Consider the following 22,751-nt stretch of genomic DNA (forward strand, 5'->3'; position numbering starts at 1 on the left):
TTTCGCTATATTAATTTACTTTTCGATCACATTAATATTTTGGTTTTAAATTGAAATTTTGTTATTTAATAATAAATTCACTATTCACTTTTATATTGAAAAACTAACGCCATCTTTTTTTTATCATACGAATGTGTCGATGTCACCATTGTATATATATTTCTATAGTACTATCATGAAGTCGAATTTAGTATTAGTTCATGTCGCCACTTTTTTGAGGTGGCGCTCAGTGTGTTTTTTTCATACAAATTCTGATTTTTCAAGTCACCACTAGAGTTCCTAAGATCGTTTTACTTCATGATAGTACTATGGAAATATATATACAATGGATGTCACATGACATTTGACAACTCATTATTCAGGTGCTGGAAATATTTTCTCTCTCTCTTTCTCATACTCAAAAGAGGGAATTTTATACTGGGTTTTTTTCCTGAAGTTTTTTTTTTTTGCTGCGGTTACACTTTCCAGTTAAAATGCGCTACTAGTGGTCAAAATTTTAATTAAACATCAAATACTGTTCACATCAGATTTTTTTTGTAATGAGATGACTATTTCGTCTTTTCATATTTTTCTTTCTTTAGAAATAAATAACGCACCGTTTTGGTTTGAAAATTTACTTTGTGAAAAAGAAATATCAAAGGGATTAACAAATAGCACTATCTAATGCATATAATAATAATATTGTAAACCAGTTTTGTCATGGTATGAACCTTATAAGAGAATTTCTATAAGAGAGAAGTATAACTTCAATCGCGTGTACATGTACACACACTCTTTTTTTTTTTGCATTTTTCTCAAAACTGAAGGGTGTTCGGGCAAAACGGACTTGAAATTCGAATTCAGCGAGTCCAAAAACATATAGAAAGATAGGTCTGGTTCCTGGTACATGGAACTTTTTTTTTTGTGTGCCGGGGATGAAAGCGAAATTTCGCGACAGTGCCACAACACCAAAAAAAAAGTTGTATGTACCAGGAACAAGACCTATCTTTCTATATGTTTTTGGACCCTCTGAATCCGAATTTCAAGTCCGTTTTGCCCGGTCACCCTCCAGTTTTGAGAAAAATTTAAAAAAGACCCCAAAAAAGGCAAAAAAAACTTCCTTTTTTTTTTAGTTTTTTGCATTTAACTCAAAACTAGAGGGTGACAGGGCCAAACGGACTTGAAATTCGAATTCAGCGTGCCCAAAAACATATAGAAAGACAGGTTCTGGTTCCTGGTACATGACACTTTTTTATTTTGTGTGCCGGTGGAATCAATACAAATGATCTGGTTTTGATTAATCGAAGCTCTGAAAATATCGATGTTAGACAAACAGGGTCTTTTCTATTACATCCGGATTTTGTTCAACAATATAATTGCATCATTAGTCCAAAATCGCCTTTTTCTGGGTTGCGAGGTATTAGAACTACAGCGGCGATTTATTGCCTACACTCACTCCGGCCATCCTATATTTGTTCAATTTTTTTTTCTTTTTTTGAAAATTCTCCTCGATTTAATTGGAAAAATAAGTTCCAAAAATATATCTAGAAAATTTGCATTTTATTACTTATGATATGAACGAAGTATTAATTTTGTCCGCATTCAGAGCAACCATAGTACACATTGAAAATCATTTATGGACTAGTAACAACTCTTACCTATAGGTAAACAAAAATCTGAAAAATAATATAAATATTTTGAGTAAATTCATATATAAAATATAAAAAACGCTTCTCATACAGATTTGTGTAGTAAGTTTGTAGCAAATAAAAAAATACCAAAGTGAAAGAATTTTTAAAATAAAATCGAAACTATTCAATCGAATGTACAAGTACAAACATATTTGTATAAATACAATATTGAATACTTCAAAAGAATTGAACCTTAAGTTACATTGAAATTTTAATAAAACCTTGATGATTCGAATTTTTAATTTGGGCAGTAGGGTGTTTTGTAGCACCATTGCGTTCATACAAATAAAAATATAATGCCTTATACTTGACTTGCTCATATGGTAAAAGTTGATGTACACATAAGAGAGCCGTGTGTTTTTCTACAACTCTGTAGTAAAATTTGCTACAAAAATTTAAGGATTAATGGAGGCCTTACTGGCTGCTATATTTTGATATATAAAGTTAAAACTTTTAATTACGGTTAACTTAAACGCTAAATTAATAGTTTTTTTTTAATAAATTAACACCACTTTCAAATATTTACCCTTTTTTATTTTAAGCAAGACAAAAAATAATCTTAATGTTATAAAAAATATATAAATTTCAGAAGAAATATGAAAAATTTTAAATAAATTTAAAATAAAGTACAAATTAAAAGTAATAGAGTTTTTGAATAAAAAAAAATTCTTAGAAATAAATTTTTATTTTATGTACACATAAATACGAAGTTTAAAAAAAAATTCGTCGGTCTGTTTTAAAAACGATTTTTTTTTAATAAAAAAGTAATTAATTTTAAAAATCCAAAAATGATTTTTAAGAAATTTTGTGTCTATATGTGATATTTCAAGTGACCAATCGTGAATCCGCTCGAATGAAGCTGTTTAAGTTAATATCATTAAATCGCCAGATGTCGCTTTCAGTCGCTTTATTGGCTTACTCGGGTGAGCAAAAGGAGCTTTCATCGAAACCACAATACATACCTATAGGAAATGTGTGAATTTTAAAAGCTTTGCAATCACCGTTTACCCGCGCGAATAGATTTCGCCCGAACAACGTTTTCTTAGTTTATGATTTTCTCTTAAACGACTTAATCGATTTCAACTAAAAAGCGTTTTTCAAATCTTAAGTTAAAAAAATCTTAAAAAGGTTTCAAGAATATCAATTTTTTCAAAACGGATTACCTACTGTATTTTCGTTAAACTCTGTTTTTAATACGTACATAAGTTGATCATTTAAAGTTATCAGTTTTTTACTTGCTCTATAGGGCAAGTATTGGTTTCGTGTCGAAAAAAAAATTTGAGGTTTTAATCAAAACCAACATTACGATGATGGAGAATTCCAAAAAAGTAGCTCTCGCAAATCCGTCCGTGCGTCTGTACGTCCATCTGTACACATTTACACAGCCTTAACGCGTGGATGGATTTTCTTCAAATTTGGTACAGATGATTTTTATGGAATTCTGAATGTTGGTTTTTTTTTTTTGTTTTTTTATATCTCGTTTAGAACGTATACCTCCCATACAAAAAAATACGATATTGCGAATTTCTCGAAAACGGCTCTAACGATTTTGATTAAACTTTGTATACGTAATATTTAAAGCAATGGCAATAAAATTGCATTTTTATTTTTTCTCAAAAAAGTCAAATACAAAAAAAAAATTTTTTATATGAAAAAAATTTAGTGTAAATGTCGGCTCTTCCCCAACCTCAACAATATTTCTTTAAAATTTATTTTAGAGGAAGCTCGTAAAATCTACAAGTAAACTAACATAAAAGTGCTTTGAACTGCAAGAGCAAGTACGTGCGACCCCAGTCGTGCATTTTATTTTTTTTATTTTTGGAAATAATTATAGGTTACAAAAAATTAAAAAAAAAAAAACTGCTCCTAGATTTTTCAACAATTCATTGTTATTCCTACAAAAAATCTAAGGGTATACTTTATTTGGAGGTTACCTATAACCATATAAAAATAAGTTTCTACGAAATAATTTCCATTTCAATTCTCATTTTCAACGCGCTTAAATTCGCTTGAAATTAGATCTCTCATGGATATAAAAAAAAACTATACATATTCAAACTTTTAAATTAAAAAAGGTTCTGTAGAAAATAACAACTTTTGATGCATAAAAATTTATAATTAGAATACAACTGCCAAAACTAAATATAAAATATAAACAGCTGACAAAAACAAATTTGGCTCGTGTTAGTTGTATGTGTCAAATATCATATGAGTATGAAAAAGTCAAATTTAAGCATTAGAACGTTTCATTAAGGTTTTCAAATGAATTTTAAAATTTTATCATCCAAAGTAGTTTTCGGGACAAACACACAAAAATATACAAAACCACCCACATAATAACAAGTGGGTATCAAAAAACACTTCAAAAAAGTTTGTCCTTCTTTGCCACAGTCCACCATAACACCTAAAATGATGTGATATTTTGAAATTGCTGGCTTTATAATATCAAACACTACCGACAGTTAGCAACTTTTTCGTATAACAAAAGTTTTCTAGCCTTGGTAAACTTTTCTCTATCAAAACTTACTGTCAAACACACCCGATGCTTTAATGCTGGTTCCTATTACTCGTACCTGTAGAAAAGTTTGCTCTTAACCCAAACACAACGGCCAGTTTAATAGTTTGAAAGGTATATGTCTTTAGGAATACGAACTTAATTACATTATACGTTTTGTGGTGTTTTCAAGTTAATTGCATTAATGTCATGTGTTTTTTAAATAGTTTTTTGTAGCAATTAATTTGATTTTCTTTACTTTTACAGGTGATACTGGTCCTGAAAGCGTTAAATTTATATGCCAGCTCTCATGTAACTGTGATTCTTCAAATCGTTTCACATGTGTTGGCCTACACAAATTCCTGCATTAATCCGATCCTGTACGCCTTTTTATCGGATAACTTCCGAAAGGCATTTAGAAAGGTAAGTTTTGTTTCTTTGTTTTTTTTTTTTTTTTCTTATTGCAACAGTTACAAATTGTTGATAGGAAACTTTGATAATGTACAAGAATCCCTAAAGATATCCTTTTTAGATTTATTTGAAAAAAAAAGTAAATTATAGGTGCGCTATTTATCAAGGAATTTAAAAAGGGATTAGTTAATGGGGGGGGGGGGGGTTCTTGAGAATGAAACCAAATGAAACCATCTAATTAAACAGTTCTGAGTGAAAGTACTTGAAATCATTGTTGTTTATTACGGTTGTGAGGGATTTGAAGCTTTTGAAAATGCACTTGAGACAACAAGTATGGATTTTGTTCTTGGCAATTATTTTAAATTGTCAACCATCTTTTATCTAATGAAACTGATATCGCCAAAGTCAAGTTTTGGAATGAGTTTTCTTGGAAAAATGTTTAATGGTGTAGATAATTGGAAAGAGAACATCTTGTAAGGTTATAGGGATGTGTAATTTTTAATAAACAAAAATAATTCTCAATTACACATTTTTCAATAAAAAAAAAGTATATTTAAGGGTCACTTGAAAGATTTTTGACATCAATAAATACCTATAAAAAGATTAAGAATTAATTTCTGAGTAGTTAACAAAATCAAATGAAATATGAAATTTTAAGTTTTTATTATTTCCGTCTATCCACTTTTGTAATTTTGGAATTGGTAAATTTCGTAGGTAGGTATCTTAAACAAAAATTTAAATAATTTTTTTGTTGATCATCAGTTTCTTTTTTTTAATTAAAATTTTGTATGACTCTTAAGAAATATTTTTTAACGACATTCAATTTCGTTTTGAGTCTTTTTCATTCAAGTAACCAAATATCATATTCGTTTGGTGTTAAAAACCATATGAAAAATTGAAAATAAATTTTTACAAATTCATTCATTTCTTATGTCTTTAAAAATCAAATAGATAAGTTTACTGCCAATATGGACACTATACAAACTATAAATCTTCTCTTCTGGATGACGTCAGAATTTTAGGCCCAATGTCGATTAAACAAGAAAATTCTATACACCAAAAAATAACATACTTTAAAAAAATCAAACTTATTTAATCCTGAAATTTTAAAATGTAGCTTCAAGAAAAATTTGAGGAAATGATATGACCGTTTTTGAAAAGTTACTTTTGGAGCCTTTAAAAGCAAGCTGAATTCTAAAATCTTACATTAGAAACTTTTTGTAAACTGATCATACATATAAGATCATAAATAAAGAAAACAAAAAGCATGCGAAAGCTACATTTATTTAGTCCAAACCAAAATTTTCAAAAAATACATCTTTTGTTTTTGTCGGTAAAAACAGAAGAAAAAATGCTTCTTGTTAATAGTCCCTATTTCAACTTTTCTATTTCTGACCAACATAATAACAGTGATGCCACCAAAGTCTTATGGCTATAGGAGTATTCAGGAAAATTATAAAATTTCAGCATTTTGAGCTTATAAACAGCAATAATAGACTACCATTTTTACTTATCGTTATTAATTCTACTTTTTAAGATCAATTGTTAAAAAAAGTCATATAAAAATGGGCACTGCCTTTACCTTTTATCAAAGATATCGGGTCTCATTTTTATCAACCTCAAACTAATATACAATTTCTATTGCAACGCACACCCTGTCGGCAACAGTAAATATCAGAATCGGTTCCGTGAACTCAAATTCTATACCCAAAACCACGTCACCTTTTTGATATGGTACCAAATAAATTAAAAAAAAATATTATTATTCATTATTTTCGAAGTCATCCTAGCATCACGTGGGGTATAAATTAGTTTAACATAATATGTATCGGTGTCTAAAAAATTTCATTCACAATCTATAAAATTTCAATGTCATTTGACTTGAAATTCACAACTCTCCATATCCTCTATACTTAAAAACATCCTTAAATCTAAAATTATATACAATTAATTGCACGGAAAAGGATAAGCTGTCTGATTCCTACTTATTCTCATTTAATACTTCTTTGGCACAATAAATGAGTCTTATCTCTTCCAAAATGTTTTTAAAATCAGACATATCCCTATTCCAATCCACAATTTGTTGTGTAGCTTAATCCTTTCCCTAACCCTAACAGATAGCAGGATCAATACCAGTAAATATATTTGTTATTTTGTTTTCATGCGAACAAAAAGGACATTGAATCCTTGTTTTATAATTTCATAAAAATAAATTTATTTTTTTTTTTAATGAGACTGAACGGGTTTAAATCCAATTTTCTTATTTTGCACAGAAACAAAAAGAAATCATTTGAACTTCAATGTTTTCTCTTTTCATTAATTCTTCTTTATCCTTTTCATTTTTGGCTTTTATTTCAGATTGTATGGTGTGGCAGTCCTCCTCCGTTGTTACATCCGAATCAAGTTACAAAAACAACAAGGACCACTGGAAATGGCACTTCAAATATCGATATGCTGTAAATTTCTAAAATTTTATACTCACAATAGAATATACTCTATATACACTAAAAAACCTTCCTTCCTTCTTCTTCTTCTATTTTCTTCAGTTTTTTTGTTTCCCAATCTTATTTTCGGTTTTCTATTTCTATTCATTTATTATTTATATACATTTAACTTCTTAAAAGGTATACCTACACAACTAAACACTGTTACTTGAGTAATGGTGTAGTCCTAAATTGTTTTAAAAACTTCCTTTTGCAAGGAAATTGACAATGAAATTCCATTCCTGATCCTTCGTTTAACTGGAAAACAAATTAGATCATTTTTCATCCATGATGCCAATATATAATAATAATACAAAGAAAATATTTTAAGCTGCTTTTTTTACATGCGGTATTTCGTTTTAGTTTTTCGATAAAGTTATCGAACCGCATAAAGAAGAATAAATTGATGTTGAAAACCCATTTGGACTATACTTTTCAAACCCTGAAACTGAGTTAAATGGAATTCATTTCAGTATAATGCAATTTAAATTCTTGCATCTCGAAAGGAGTATAGAACTTTGAAGATAAATGTTACCAATATTGCTTTCAAACATGTGCAAGATAAATACACAAAAAAAAAATATGTTTCCAACAAATTCTTTTGCTCCATAAATAACACGGTGTTACAAAAATGAGGTTTTAAAATATACGCGGGCGGAGACCTATCAGGTTTTGTAGAGCTAGTCGCAGTGAATACGAAACGGTATTTGAAAATCCCCTAACACCCCCAAAATCTGGAGTTACGGGCAAAAAACGGTTTTTTGGACCTTCACCCATTGAAAAAATTCTAGCTTCGACAATTTTTTACCCATTTTCGATTTTTTACAGTTTCTGATAGAAGATAAATATACCTTTTTAACAATGTATAAAACATGTTATGTCGGTTAAACCACTTAGAATTTATAAGATGTCAAAGTTCAAAAATTCAATTTTTTTTGTCATTTGCCCAACCTCGGCATCAATTTAAAGTATATGTTTTCAAGACAACATGCTATTTAAAAAATGTATTCTAAAACTTTATCTATTTCCCAATTGATCGAGGTATTTTTTATGAAAATCACTTCAAAATTGGCTTAGAAAAAAAAATTTTTCGATTTCAACCCAGTTACAGAAATTCGAACTTTTAGGCATAGAACAAAAATGTTGTTTCGGCACGTAGTAGGATAAGTTGGGCGCCAGGATTTGATGAAGGGTTTTTGTAGAGGAGCTCAATACAAACATTTTTTTTTCTTTGTTAGGGGGGTCTATCTCCCCCCGTTTAGGTGGGAGGGGCATTTTTCTAAAAAAAAATTATCAAAATAAAAAAAATTATTAAAAAACAACGGCAACACTTACAGTAATAAATGATACCATTTCCAAAAGGCAAAATTGTGCATTTGATTCTAATTTTTAAATCAATATAATATTACCAATTGTTTTTGAAATAATCGATTTCAAAGTTAAAAATAGGGGAAAAAATTTTTTTTAAAACTCATTTTATACTATTTTTGTCCATGAATTGAATTTTAGTAAATAAATTACTTAGACAGAAAACTGCCTAAATAAATTTCTTATCGAACAGTGAAAACTATTATGTGAAAACTATTATAATTTACAAACTAAATAATGATTGAAAATGGTTACAAGGACTTTGAAGAAAGGCATGTTTATTAATTGAAATATCATATCAAAATGTGTGTGCATTTTGAACATTTCATAAAATTTATTTATGAACATATCTAAAATTTGAAGGTAAAATATATTTTATGGTTAAATTTCTTCAATTACGGTTTTCGTGTATTAAAACTTTTTAAGTACCTAAAAAAAAGCAAGAGCACGTGTGTTTGTAATTTCATTACATGGTTTGGTTAAGCTCATGTTCCTAATGCACATTTATCAGCTAATTATTTTTAACTTGAAGCCAACGATATGTGCAGTATTTGTCTAAAGAAACTCGGTTGTATGTTTTAGAAATGGGTCCTTTATCCTGTGAACTGTTAATATTAATAACGCAAACGGTAATGAAGTTCTCCAAAAGTACTGAATGTTACGTATTTCATCTGTGAACATTTGCGTGGCAAAACATAAGTAGCACGAAATAGTATAGTTTCATTATTACATTTATTTATTAATTTATTCTTTATTTGGTCTCAAATCTGTAAGTAATTTATGACATTTTTATTTAATGTTTGTACACCTTCTTTAAAGAAGAATGCCAGAAAGGCTTAAGAATTCTTAGAGTTATTCTGAGATATTTTTAGAAAAATAGTCTTGAATTATTAAATTTATTGATAATGTTACGTTTTACAACTCGAGTTGAATTTTTTAACTCGAGTTGGCTCGGGTTAGTAACTCGAGTTGACACATCACTATGATAAATATACCTACTTTAAAATAAATTCCCACAAAGGTATCAAGGTTACTTCAGATGAAAAATTAAATAAATAAAAAAAAATATATTTCAAAAGATATCATTTTTTAATGTTTCCTCAATTTTTTTTTTTTGTAAACGTCCTTCCATTTTCTGCTGATTATCCTTAACCAGAATATGATTTTTAATACGAAATAAAGCTTTTTTATTAATCCTTTTCTTTGAGATTTTCAATTGAATATAAAAAAAAATCTTTTTGCTTGTATTGTTTTTACAAAACGGATGAGTAATCCTTGGAATTATATTCAACTAATTTGATTGAAATCAATTTTTAAAGGAAAAGATTAACATGGCATACAACAATAAAGAAATCCCTATAAGAACTCGATATGAAGGCTTTTAAAAATAACACGCATTTAAAAAGTGCGTAATATTTTTAATATCTTCTGAGCATATTGAGCATTCAAAATGACTGACAGGAACTTTGCACAGTGTGATTTTTCATACTTAAAATTGGTAGAAAGTCTGTAAACTTAATGAATTCATTATTTTAAAAACCTCGCAGGTGTCAATAAAAAAAATTAATTTACAAATTAAATAAATTTAAAATAATTTTGTAAGCTTTCTATAGTATTGAAATTTTACGCCCATACTTAACTCAATTCTCCGATTCCTGCCAATCCTTATTACAAATTGAAAAAAAAGTAATCAAAGTTAAAGCAAATAATAATGAGTTTTACAAAAGAAATATGCTACAAAAAACATTGTGTACCTAGTTCCGATATTTTAAAAGTTATTGTAATTGTAAAACTTTTCCTTACTTACTTATATTGTTATCTGCTCAAATATTTGAAAGATATTAGACAAAAGTGTTAATTTTTTTTATAAATGTACATAGTTGTTTTGACCCATAGCTTTAAAAAAAAATTAATTCATAAAGTTAATTTTTTTTTTTTCATATGGATGTTTGAGATTTGAAAAGGGTAAAATCCTATATATTTAGAGTAGGCAGCAGCAGGTCAAAATACAGTAGTCCCTCGATAATGTGAACTAATTAAAACAAGGCGTTTTCGGATTTTAGAGGGATTTACATTACTGGAACTTTTTCCAATTGCCATTTAACTGATTAAAACATTCTTAAAACCAATGAATATTACATTTATTTTTAGCTCAGTTTAAGCCAGTACTGAATAAAGAAAAAAATCAACAAAATACAAGTAAAAAAAACGTTAAAAAACTTCGTATAAAAAGATGTAAAATGTTAGCACAAAAATCTCCAGCCTGCAGCTGCTTTCAATATTAAGAAATGTCAAGACAAATAACAGTTATCCACTTTTCAGACCTATACAAAGATTGCGTGCACGAACGAGAAAAACATGCAAGCTTTTGCAAAGGAAATTCACATTATAGAGTCTAAAAATTTTCGAAATTAACATTACAGAGATGACAATGAAAATTTTTGGCGATTCACATTTTAGAGAAATTCGCATTATCGGTAATTCACATTATCGAGGGACTACTGTATTAACTTAAAAAATCCGGGTTTTCAAAACTCTGCTTTTTTAACGAAATCTCTGTTTTTCAAAATTCTGCTTCTATTCTTCCTTTCAAAATTCTGCTTTTGAAAATTCTGCTCTTCAAAATTCTGCCCGCATTTTTCTGAACAAAAAAATTCCGCTAATAGCTACTCTTTTTTGTTTATAGCATAATCACTCACTAAACAAAAATTCAATTTTGGGAAATATTTAACATTAAAAACCTTTCCTCGATTTTTTTTTTAATTTATTAAAAAAAATATCCAATATTGATATTATCAAAAAAAAAATAATAATGAATTGAATACCAAAAAGTTCACAATTAGGTAGGTAATTAATAAAATAAGCAGCAAATATTGCGTGAAGAACAGATTTTACAAAATTCTGGAAAATTTTGTAAAACAGAATAGCTACATAATTACGAAAAGCAGAATTTTGACCCCAGCAGAGTTTTGACCCCAATCCGCTAACTTTATGTTTTTTTAGAGGTATTGAATACAAATCTGAAGTTTTCCAAAAAAAATTTCACGACAAAAGAGTTCTATCACCCTTGACTTTGTTAATTGGAAAAAAGTAACTTTCCCTCCATTAATAAGATTTAGTCTGGCACAGCTTCCCACTTTTTTAATTATTTTTGACTGGTGTAATTAGATCCGAGGAACACACAAAATTAAGCTGTCCAATTCCTAGAATATCAATGGGGGAGTCAAGTTTTATTTGGGTAATCGGAGATAGTTGTGACGACAGCAAAATTTGTATGCAAATATTGAAGGGGTATTCAATTTTTATTTCTCAATTTGCATTATATTAAGAGTCTTGTACCCCTTCCGATATTTTGAAAAACGTATTCTTTTCAATATCTCGAGAAGAACTTACATCTTGCAAGGACCTTCCTGATAGGAAATAAAATTATGTTCAATTCTTCGTACATCAATACTTGTAGGAGTTTTACTTTCAGAATAAGAGCTAATTGGGCGGTTGCCAATGCATCAAGACAACAGAAGTCTAAATCAATTCAAAAGAGGTTAAAGAGAAAGATAGCAGCTTATGAGAAGAAGCCTAAAAATTATCAGTTAAACTGATATAAATAATCCGATTTTTTAAAACTCTGCCGCCCTCTGTTTTCTTAAGCAGTAACTACATTGCATCAAACTCTGGAGATTAAATGTTCAAGATTTTAACGTAAATACTTTTTGCCAATACACTTTTTTTTGCTATCAAATGGAATCGAAATAAATTGGTTTTAAGGATAATGGGGAGGAGGTACATCCAAATCTGTATTTATATATGCCATATGGCCAATTTCATTAAGTCCTTTTAAATATTCATCAGGCTTTTACATCCTTAAATGATTTTTGTTCCATACGAAAAACGTCATTTAAATATTTAAAAGCCTGTTCAATGTTTATGGGCCATTAGACTTCAAGGAAGTATGAAATGAAAAGAAAATATTTGTCATGTCAACGTAATTTAACTGTTTTATTCACGTAGGTAATATATGAACACCACCATTTCTAGTCGACTTGTTTCCTTCGATATATATTTGAAAAAAATCCTTGCGGACAAATCGCCACCTACACGTTTCAATTTTATTTCCTACTAAAATACATTTATAAAAGTTTCCAGGTAGGTACTAACACTCATCCCATTTCTCTAGGACATTGTTTTTTTATCGATGACCCTTCGTCTATTCGAATAGGGTTGAGTATGAGTATACTTCGTGGAACTATAGAATATGTATTCAACCGTGAACAAAGTTTCAAGAACTTGGTATCAATACTTTTTTTTTTCAAATATTTTTACTTGCAGTGTATTTGTATTTTTTCGAAAATTTTTTTTGCATTATAAATCATGCATTTAAACTCATACATCAAATAACTTCACATGGTTATTATTGTGTGGGGCTTAAAGACAATGATACTGAGAGTTATAAATTAATGTCACAGCTTCAAAAAAAAACAAAAAAAGCTCTGAACAGGACGTGGATTAAATGAAATCCTTAATATCCTGATCAATTTTTCCAACTTTGACTTGATGTAACGCAATGTTTACTCTCGTCAATTCTAGTTGTTTTTTTTTTTTCATTTGCCAATACAAATCGAAGCATAATTTAACCAGATTTTGTATCTAATAATGAGAATATTTTTTTGAAAAATTAATTTCAAAAGCAACATCTACGAGTTGAAAAATGATTCTTTTCCAGAAATGTTCACTAGAAGATTTTGTAGGTATCTTCAGATTTTTAATTTTTCAATATGAACAATTTTTTGTAAATTTTTTTTAAATAACACTGCACCGGCACCCTTTTTAATTTTGTTAATCCTCTGTTTAAAACAAATATTTCTATACCTCTATACATAATATTATTTTAATTTTCAATAAAAATCATTTAAATTTATTTTAAACTGCACTTTAATTTCAGCTTTTAACAAAACACACTGCACGATACTTTCGGTTTTTGTACATTTTGTATAGTAATTTAAATATTAAACAATAAACTATATTGTAAATACAAACTAAAATAAAAAACAAAAAAAAACATTATCCTAAGGTGCGTTGAAGGTTATACAAAGAATGTTTCAAAATTGACACAAAGATTTTTTTACGTATATTCGTGTTAGATAAAATTAAAAACATCAATATTTACATTAAAACAAAATATATCAATTTTTACACAATTAAATAATTATAATGTTAGAATTAACTACTCACCAGATAGTTCTTAACAAGTAAGACCATAAATAAGATATATATTTGTATATTTTTTTAATTTTAAGTAACAACTTTCTCTCTCAGAGCCCCAAGAGAAATGAAGTTGCTTGATTACATTACTTAAAATATTTTTATAATTTTTTTTTAATACATTTTTAAAAACATTTGTAAAATTTTAAATAAATAATAAAAATATCGTTCCAATAAATTAAATATACAATACATAAATATTTAACTGTTAAAAAAATACATAAATTGTTAAGTAAATAAAACTACTTGTATTTTTATTTAATAATAAAAAAATTAAATAGTAAAAACTAGTTAAAAAATAATAAATATTTAGTACCTAATCTAATATTGTTAAATTTAATTTTAAGAAAACAAAAGAAACGAATTGTGAATGTAGACAGAAATAAATATATATATTTAAACAAAAACTAATTAATACTGAATTTATAGTCTTAAAATTATATGTAAACTAATTAATGGTTACCCTAAATAAATTTATATATATATATTAAACAGGGTGTGTAGATATTGAGATGAATATAAAAAAAAATTAAATATGTACTAAAAAAATAAAAACTATCGCAACAGTATGACTTTTATTAGAATATAAGCGTTAGAACTTATGTTTAACACACAACATGCTGGTTTATGTTTTTTTTTTCAACAATGATGCAAACAAATTTAAGGACCATTGGATTTTTAATTCAGGAATAAATTAAACTAAAACATAAAAAAAAACACCCGTTTGCGAACTAATAAATAAATTAACTAAATGTGTTGATATTATGCTTGGCAAAAAAGTAGCATACATTTAATTTTGGTTTCATTGCCGTAGTTGACTAAGTATGACATTGAATGTGTTATTGTTAAGTATAAAATTAGATATAAATAAAAATTGTTTTATTTTGGTTTAAGAGAAAAAAAATATGAATAAATCATCATTATTTGTAATTACTAAAATTTATGGGTTTTTTTCTATTTTTTAATTAAAATTGAAAATGTTAGCACCGAGACACTAGCTAGAAATAATGGAATCCTCTTTTAGTGACTTAATAAGTAAGTATTCCAGATTTTTTGAAGATTAAAAAATAAAAAAAGTTGTCAAATTTGCCAGTTTCATCTTGTTAGTCTATCTATGGTATTACATTTTAATATCATATACACTTAAGGGGTATGGCCACCCTGGAAAACCGAAAATTGCACTTTTTTGTTTTTAATTAATAATTTTAAAGCAGGAATATTTTTATTTTTAACTCAATATCAATAAGGATTTCAAGAATAACATGGTAAAATTTTGTTTGAAAATTTTGATAAATGGCGCCGTTATAATGGTCGTCACGGAGGGCCTACACACGAAAAGCGCGGTCCTTGTCCTATCTGTAACACCAACACGGTTAATGTACATCTAAACAGGAGATAATCGCAAAAGTAAGTAGGTAATTCAACCGACCGTAGTGGGTCAATATTCCTTTCGAAAAATGCCCGTAACTTGGCCAATTTTGAATGTTTCGATACGTAATAGGTCTTAATTTGTTCATTTCAATTAACGGTATAGTTAAAAATAAATTTTTAGTATTTTTAATTAAAACTCTTTTGAATACAAAAAAAGTTAAAGGAAAATTTAGTAAAAATTGACTTTGTTTGAAATCAATGAAATCATGAAATATTATTGTTTGACTTTCTAATGTAAGGTATAAGAAATAAAAAGGCAAAGAATTGGCAATGGAACTATACTTTTTTATAGTACCTCAAAATGAGTTTATTACAGTCGCCTAAGAGAAAAAATAAGTTTAAGTTTCAAAAAAAAAATTTGCACAGAACTGATTTTTAGGTTAAATTCTTCGGGAACCAGTTAAAGAAGGCACAATTCGCTATAATTTCTGCACAACCGCAGAACCACAACTCTGCATCCTTTAGAATTTATAAGCTAAAAACTGAAAAAAACGAAAGTTTTCGAGGCACAGATTTAAAATACTTATAGCTATCTAAACAACATCCAACACAAATTACTAGATAGGTACAAGGCAATTTTTTCTGACCTAGAATGTCCTAAATGATTGGCTTAGTTTTAGATTAAAGATATTTAAAGTCAAATCTGGTTTGGGTTTTTTTCTCAAGTGACAGCTTTTAACGCTGTCAACTATTTTCCTAAAACCCTTCACGAAATATCTAGGATAGGTAAATACTGACAAATTAAATGGTTCGATAATAATAGTACAAATCTAAAGGCGCATACCCTTACACTGTTTGTTGCTCTAAAAAAGTGTGAGATAGGCAACAAAAGATTTCTTAGAAAGTACGAACCATTCTTATCGCACGGAAAACACAGATAAAGATAACTTAAATGCTTTTCGGAGCTTTGAAATGTCAAGCAACAATATAAATGCTCTTACATATCTCAAAAAGAACAAAAACAAAGAGCAAAAGCGGATGTTCTCTAAGAAATTCACAAGATTATTTCGAATTGATTACACTTTGATGGTATTATTATATCCAAATTCAGTTCAGAATAAAGGCAGCTGAACACTTGTAGTGTGGATAACAAAGTAGTTGAATGTTTTTTCGACCTACTGGTCAGTGAAAAACAACAATGTATTTATTTTGGAGGGCTCCACTAATAAAAGAAAGATACACATCGGAGGTATACTAAAGAAAAGGTTATTTCCCCTGACATCGAAAGAGGCAGTTTTAGTCTTTTTGAGTTTCCAACCTACCTCAAGAGGTACAATATTTATACTAAATAAAAAAGCAAAGAAAGGATTGGGCGAGAAAAATGCTGGTGTTGAGTGTTGACTAAAAAACTATAGGTATTTTGCAATCATGCAGTATAACCTTTAAATTCAATTTTTTGTTGTAAAATAGGGTGTTACTATTATTTCCAAATAACTAGCATCAAAATTGAAAGAATTCGTCTTTCAGTATTAGTCTTTGGTGATTTTAGCCCGTAAAAACTAGTATTTGACCAAAATGATGAATCATATTTCATGTTTAAATAAAATAAAGTAGGTAAAATCTCCAATGGTTTCAAAACTATGTTTTTCCAATACATATCATCAATTTTTTTTAATTCGAATACATATGTACATACAATCTACCTACATACTTTTTACTTGCGATTATGTAGGTACTATAGTATATCAAGTTATGCACTCGTATACAAAAAAAAATGGTTCAGATAACATTTTTCTGTCAGTCTGTCAGTCTGTCAGTCTGTCTGTAAACGAAGCTACAGCCTAAACGGATGGACCGATTGATGTCAAACTTGGTATGTAGCATTATTTGGTGGCTTTCCAGAGGAGTTTTTGTAATTATTTTTTTTTTTACCAAAAATAATGGTACTTGTCATATACCGATCTTAGTAAACTTGAAATATCTCGAAAATGGCTCCAACGATTTTGTCTAAAAAATTCAAATGTAAGTTTTAAGATAAGGTCTATCACTCGATAATTTTTTTTTTTTTTTTAAATCATTATTAACGGTACCTGCCATAGTGTCGTTTTTTTAAGTCCGATTTACTCCGAAACTGATTATTCGATTTCAACGAAAGTTTTTTTTAAAAAAGCATTTATATTATTTTAATATAAATCAAGAAAAAAATTTTGAAAAAAATAATTCTTGGATTTTAAAAGAAAATTTGAAAATTTTTTTGTTGAAAAATCAATTTTTCGAAAACCGGATATTGAATTTTTTTGAAATTTTATTTTAAGACGTTGATAGTGATTTCTACCATACCAATTTTATTTTCAAAATTTTTTTCCAAAAAATTATTTATAAAAAATTAGTTATTTTTTAAAAAACGGCTCTAACGATTTTGAAAAATTTTTTTCTAAAAATGCATCTTAATTAAACAAATAAAATTTGCATACTTGTTTTGGAGTGCAATTTAATTTCAGATGTTAATTTATTATTTTGAAAAACGTTTTTTTTTTTTGTTTTTTTTTTTATTTTGTTCCTTTTTATATACCTACATAATTACATTTACTTAATTTCTATATAAAAAGTCCTAAAAATTCTAGCAACTTGAACCCTTTAACCTTGCTCTTAGCAACTTCGTGCCACCCAGTCGTGCATCAATAATGCTATGTATGAGCATGGAATTAGAATCGGTAACAAATAAAAATATAAAAATTTATTCATTTCAATTAGCCCTGAATTTTTTAATCATCAGTTATAGTCCGGGCGGCCACTGCAGAAACGCTCAACTCATCGAGCTAAAGAAAATTTCAAATGGGAAGTGAAAGAGGGCTATTAGTAGTTACGAAAACCACAGGTCTTCCCGTTCGCATCCTGGCACGATTGGCGTGGTAAAGTGCATCGTGCATCTCATAGAGTTAAAAGACAATATTGGTGTCAAATTAAAGGAACTATTGTCAGCTATCAAAATTCAGAGGTCTTCCGGGCGAAAGTCTGGCAGTTTTGTCATGCAGCCCGTTTTAAGGTTAGAAGCGATAAAAGTGAGTTTTTTCATAAAGTCTTGTTTTTTGGTATTTTGGTGGATGAGTTAAGGAGTTTTTTCACTATAAAATAAAAATAAGAGTTATTAGCATTTAAATATAAAACGATGTTTTGGAAAAAGCTTGATAGTTTATTAACAATGACCCAAAGTATATGCAAAACTACGAACAATTCACGAAAAAGTCTCAAATAATACGCTGCGCCCCTTACAACTTACCGAATTAAAAGGCGACTTTAATTTCAAATTAAAGCTAATAATGTCTTTTTTTGAAAACCAGAGGTCTTCCAAGCCACATCTTGTCATTTCACCCCCCAGCCTGCTTGAACGTTTTAAGTGAAAAACGCTCCTAACCTTAAAACAAGCTGCGTGACCTAACTTCCAATTTTTGGCTTGGAAGACCTCTGGTTTTCAAAAAAAGACATTATTAGCTTTAATTTGAAAATAAAACGGGCTGCATGACAAAACTGCCAGACTTTCGCCCGGAAGACATCTGAATTTTGATAGCTGACAATAGTTCCTTTAATTTGACACCAATATTGTCTTTTAACTCTATGAGATGCACGATGCACTTTACCACGCCAATCGTGCCAGGATACGAACGGGAAGACCTGTGGTTTTCGTAACTACTAATAGCCCTCTTTCACTTCCCATTTGAAATTTTCTTTAGCTCGATGAGTTGAGCGTTTCTGCAGTGGCCGCCCGCTCTATTAGACTTTTTAACAAATAAACTCAATATAAAAAAAAATAGATGTTTCTAGGAATAAGCTCTAACTGAGGTTTATCTGACTATTGAAAAATTGGCCCTTAGAGATAAAAAGGTTCAGAAGCCTTTTCCAGCCAGCCAATGTGCAAATGTGTAATTTTTCATCTCTAGACTTTTTAAAAATCATAGTATAAAATGGGATTTTAATAAAACTCTTTCGAAAACACTATTGATAGTTATGAAAATAGTAGTTTCAGTTGCATCATGTAAAAGGAATAAAAGTTATTCAAAATTACTACCTGCGGACAATATTGAAATGAGGTAAGGCAAAAGCTTGCAGTGATTTCAGCTAGAGAGGCCGGTATTCTCCGGAAGTCATAGGTAAATGACTTTTAAGCCATAAAGTATCTTTATGTTGGCTGTCACTCCTAGGCCATATTTTTATGAGTTTCATAAGTCATAAGTGAAATGAGAATACTGGACTAGGTGTGTACGCAAAAACTTCACCCCCATCAAAACCAAAACATGAAATGTTAAAAACCTCCTAAGCTGAATTTTTCATTCAGACCCATTTTTTTCTCTCTTTAAAAATAATTCCAAACGATGTCTTTAAAAACGAGTAAGAAATAAATAAAAGTGTCTGATTTCCTGAAATAGCTATGTTTGGCAAGAAATAGAAGGTTAGTGTCGGATTACAACAAGGTTTTCCATCATAATGATTAATAAAATTTGATAGCATTCACAACCCCACACATCTGACTTTTGTTAGTAGGTACCTTTTTATCCTGCTCAGAAAAAAAAATCACATCAAACATTTTTATAACCGTTAATTATGTCCCTGAGCTATTTAACGTTTCCAAAAAAGAAAAAAAACATGTTGCAAGGTTTCAAGTACACAGAAATTTATGAAAAGAAAGGAACATAAATACATAGATACTTGTATGTATGTATATCTGAAGGGCATGATTAGTTACCATGGTAGGATGATGTAGGGATGCTTTAAAGGAAAACACACGTGCAACCCACGCAATATTCTGCCAATTTTAACGGGAAGCCAGTTCAATGATTTCCTTTTTAGAGTGACGGGGGTATACGATACAACATTATTCAAATGCTTCAGGGGTTAATAAAAATACATGTATTTTTTTTTTTTTTTTTTATTGTACATATTTTTTTCTCATTTTTCATTTAAATTTCCAACACCTTTCTGAATGCAAAACAAGTGTTTACATTTCTCTTACGAACAGTCCCAATTAAGTGATAATTAGTGACAACAAATTGGCATTCTAATGAACCCAGCACTATTGTTTCTTGTCGTGCACAAAAATAAAATCCCACTTTAGCACACTCTGTTGCACTTGCAATTTAATTAACTAGTTCCAAAGTCATTGGGGACGAGGACAGGATATAGCGCCAGCGCACCTATCCATACAACAAGATAACACCCCCTATTGATTCATCTATTCACTTGGGCAAACGAGCTTTATATAATATACAGTAGGTACATCTCTGGCCAAAATAGAAACGAACAACACTTACGGGTAACCCACGGTAGTGTTCTATTGTTTTGTTTTAGATACTTTAGTTCTCACCAGAGTGCCATATCCTGTCTATTAGGAACGACAACTAGCTTTTGTTTGCGATGTTAATAGACTGCGAGGTAAAGTTAAATTTAGAGGTAGACCTCCCCGTTTTGAATTGTTCCATGTCTGAGGCCGACTGTTTTGGATCTTCTTATGCTATCTACTTTGAATAGGGTTCTCAGGGTTTCTTCTTCGTACATGACAATACTACCTTATTGGTCGGTACTGTATCTTATCCAAGACGGTATTTTTCAGCATTTTCATTTCACCTGCCATCAATTTACTTTCATACTTTTTGTACATTGTCCAACATTGTGAACCGTATGTGATAACTGGAATAACTGGAATAACAACTGCAACGTAGGTCCCGGAAAACTGCTCATAAAAGAGTTTTTCACAAGTGAAGACATTTATCGTCATCAACATGTAGTTGGGTCTGAGCGTCTTGCGAATTCATTCATTATTCATTGATGACTTATACGAAATGTACATATCGCCCCGTTTCTGCGTGAACCACGTATCTACACAGAAAATTTTGTTCAGTTCTTAAAAGAAATATATATTTTTCTTGAAATTAAAAATATGAATTGAACAAAAGGAAATCAAGTTACGTTTAAGACATATTCATTGAGTTGTTTTTAAACTAAAACCCGTGTATCTATTCTTTCTGTAAGTTTGAGAGCAATGTTTAAGAGAAAAAACAAATCTTTAAAAAAATGTACTTACGAGGTTCAAGCAGAAACGGGACGATATAGGGGAAGTGTTTGATTGTCTTAAAAACCAATAAGAAACAACTTAAAATAAAGTCTTTATTCATTAAGTTAATTGTTTACTCTAGGAACTCTCATTATAAAAAATAAAAATAAAAAATATTGAACAAAAGGTAATAAGTTTTCATAAAACATCTAACAAAAAACGGTCTTACCCCCACATGGGGGTATCAAATTTCTTCTTTGTAGAAAGACCGTTTCTTTTATTTTAAATGCAGTCTATTTGCAATAATAACACACTAATGCTATATTTTCTTTAGTTCTCACTCCAGCACAAGCTTTGTGGTACCATTTGGTACACATTTTGCACTTAATCCACACAATATTTTGGATTGGAACTAGAAAACAGTTGTAGATAAAAGGTACAAATGCAGTCTGCAAAGTCCTCTTTCTCAGAATCATCACTTACAAAATTATTTGACGATTGTCGCTTAGCTTTTTGGAAGATTTAACGGTGACCTTCTTTTTTCACTTTTTTTAAGCAACTACTAATACTTTTCAATATTCACTTTGTATTATGAAAAAAGGAAAAGTTAAAAATTTAAATTTATTCGATGTTAAAAATACAATTGACTTTTCACATCAACGATAGCAATTTGATGAGAAATCACAAAATTTACCGTAACTCTTTGGCGTCTCAGCCGAAATTGCTTAAACTTACAGACGGTAATGAACATACCAAAAGGCATCTATTTTATATTGCAAGTGTTGCCAATTTTAATTTTTTTCATACAACATAGTACAAAAACCGTCTTGCCCCCACTTCCCCTACATATGAGAAAATAAATCAAATTTTGCCAAAAATGGCAGCGCCGCAGCGCCATATTTTCGTTCTCTGAGTTTTTTGAGAAATACTTAAAACGGAGTTTTGTTAGAATCACTAAGACTATTAACTTGTCAGTGTTGGATTTTCTAAAACTTTAGAAATTATTTTTATAAAACATGTACTCGTACTTTTAGAAAATTTGTTTATCTGTCGAATAATAAATTTTATATGAATAGTAAACCATCTTTTTTTTGGAAAAAATTTGAAAGATTTTATAAGAAAAAAAACGCTTCCCTTAATTTTTTTTAATTCTTTGATTTATTTACAAAAATTTGAATTGCATGCTACATGTGATTAAAACAATTTAAAAACAACTTTTAATCCTTCCCTACAATTCTTAAAAAATCAATTATAACATTAAATTTTATTTTTAATGTTATAATTAATTTTATAGTTATAAAAAAAAAACTTTCACAGTCTAAGCAACTTACATTTTTAATTTCAAATATTTTCTAATTTAAAAATTGACAACCATATTCGCTCTCAGTAATAAATATTATTTTCTATCATTTTTAAATTTTCGAAACAACTAAATAATCGGTTCTACGATTACACTTGGTCTGGTCTGCAAAGAAACTATATTTTGAACCTAACCATATTTTTCGATTCCAAGGCCGAAGTTTAATGTGAAAATGTTTTATAATAATAATTATAATGACAATAGTTATAATAATAATTATAATAATAATATAATGATAATATAATTAGTAAATTACTTTTTTTTTTAAATATATTGGAAATAGAAAATC

General features: G+C 29.0%; 1 protein-coding gene across 8 annotated transcripts in view; it reads left to right on the forward strand.

The window, feature by feature from the left end:
• LOC129912097 (allatostatin-A receptor-like) overlaps nucleotides 1-13,856 on the forward strand; it is a 164,823-nt gene extending 150,967 nt beyond the window's left edge. For 5 of the 8 annotated variants that reach the window (XM_055990205.1, XM_055990203.1, XM_055990206.1 and 2 more), the window contains 3 exons: nucleotides 4,432-4,587; nucleotides 6,934-7,031; nucleotides 11,902-13,275. In XM_055990205.1, the coding sequence (XP_055846180.1) occupies nucleotides 4,432-4,587; nucleotides 6,934-7,031; nucleotides 11,902-12,025 (378 nt within the window). In that variant the 3' untranslated portion in view covers nucleotides 12,026-13,275. Of the gene's footprint in view, nucleotides 1-4,431; nucleotides 4,588-6,933; nucleotides 8,423-11,901; nucleotides 13,276-13,365 lie in introns of those variants that run through there. The other 3 variants (XM_055990208.1, XM_055990207.1, XM_055990209.1) reach the window with 3 other exon arrangements.
• The last annotated feature ends 8,895 nt before the right edge of the window (nucleotides 13,857-22,751 follow it).

The sequence above is a fragment of the Episyrphus balteatus genome, chromosome 2 (assembly GCF_945859705.1).
Source record: "Episyrphus balteatus chromosome 2, idEpiBalt1.1, whole genome shotgun sequence".
Taxonomy (NCBI): Eukaryota; Metazoa; Arthropoda; class Insecta; order Diptera; family Syrphidae; genus Episyrphus; species Episyrphus balteatus.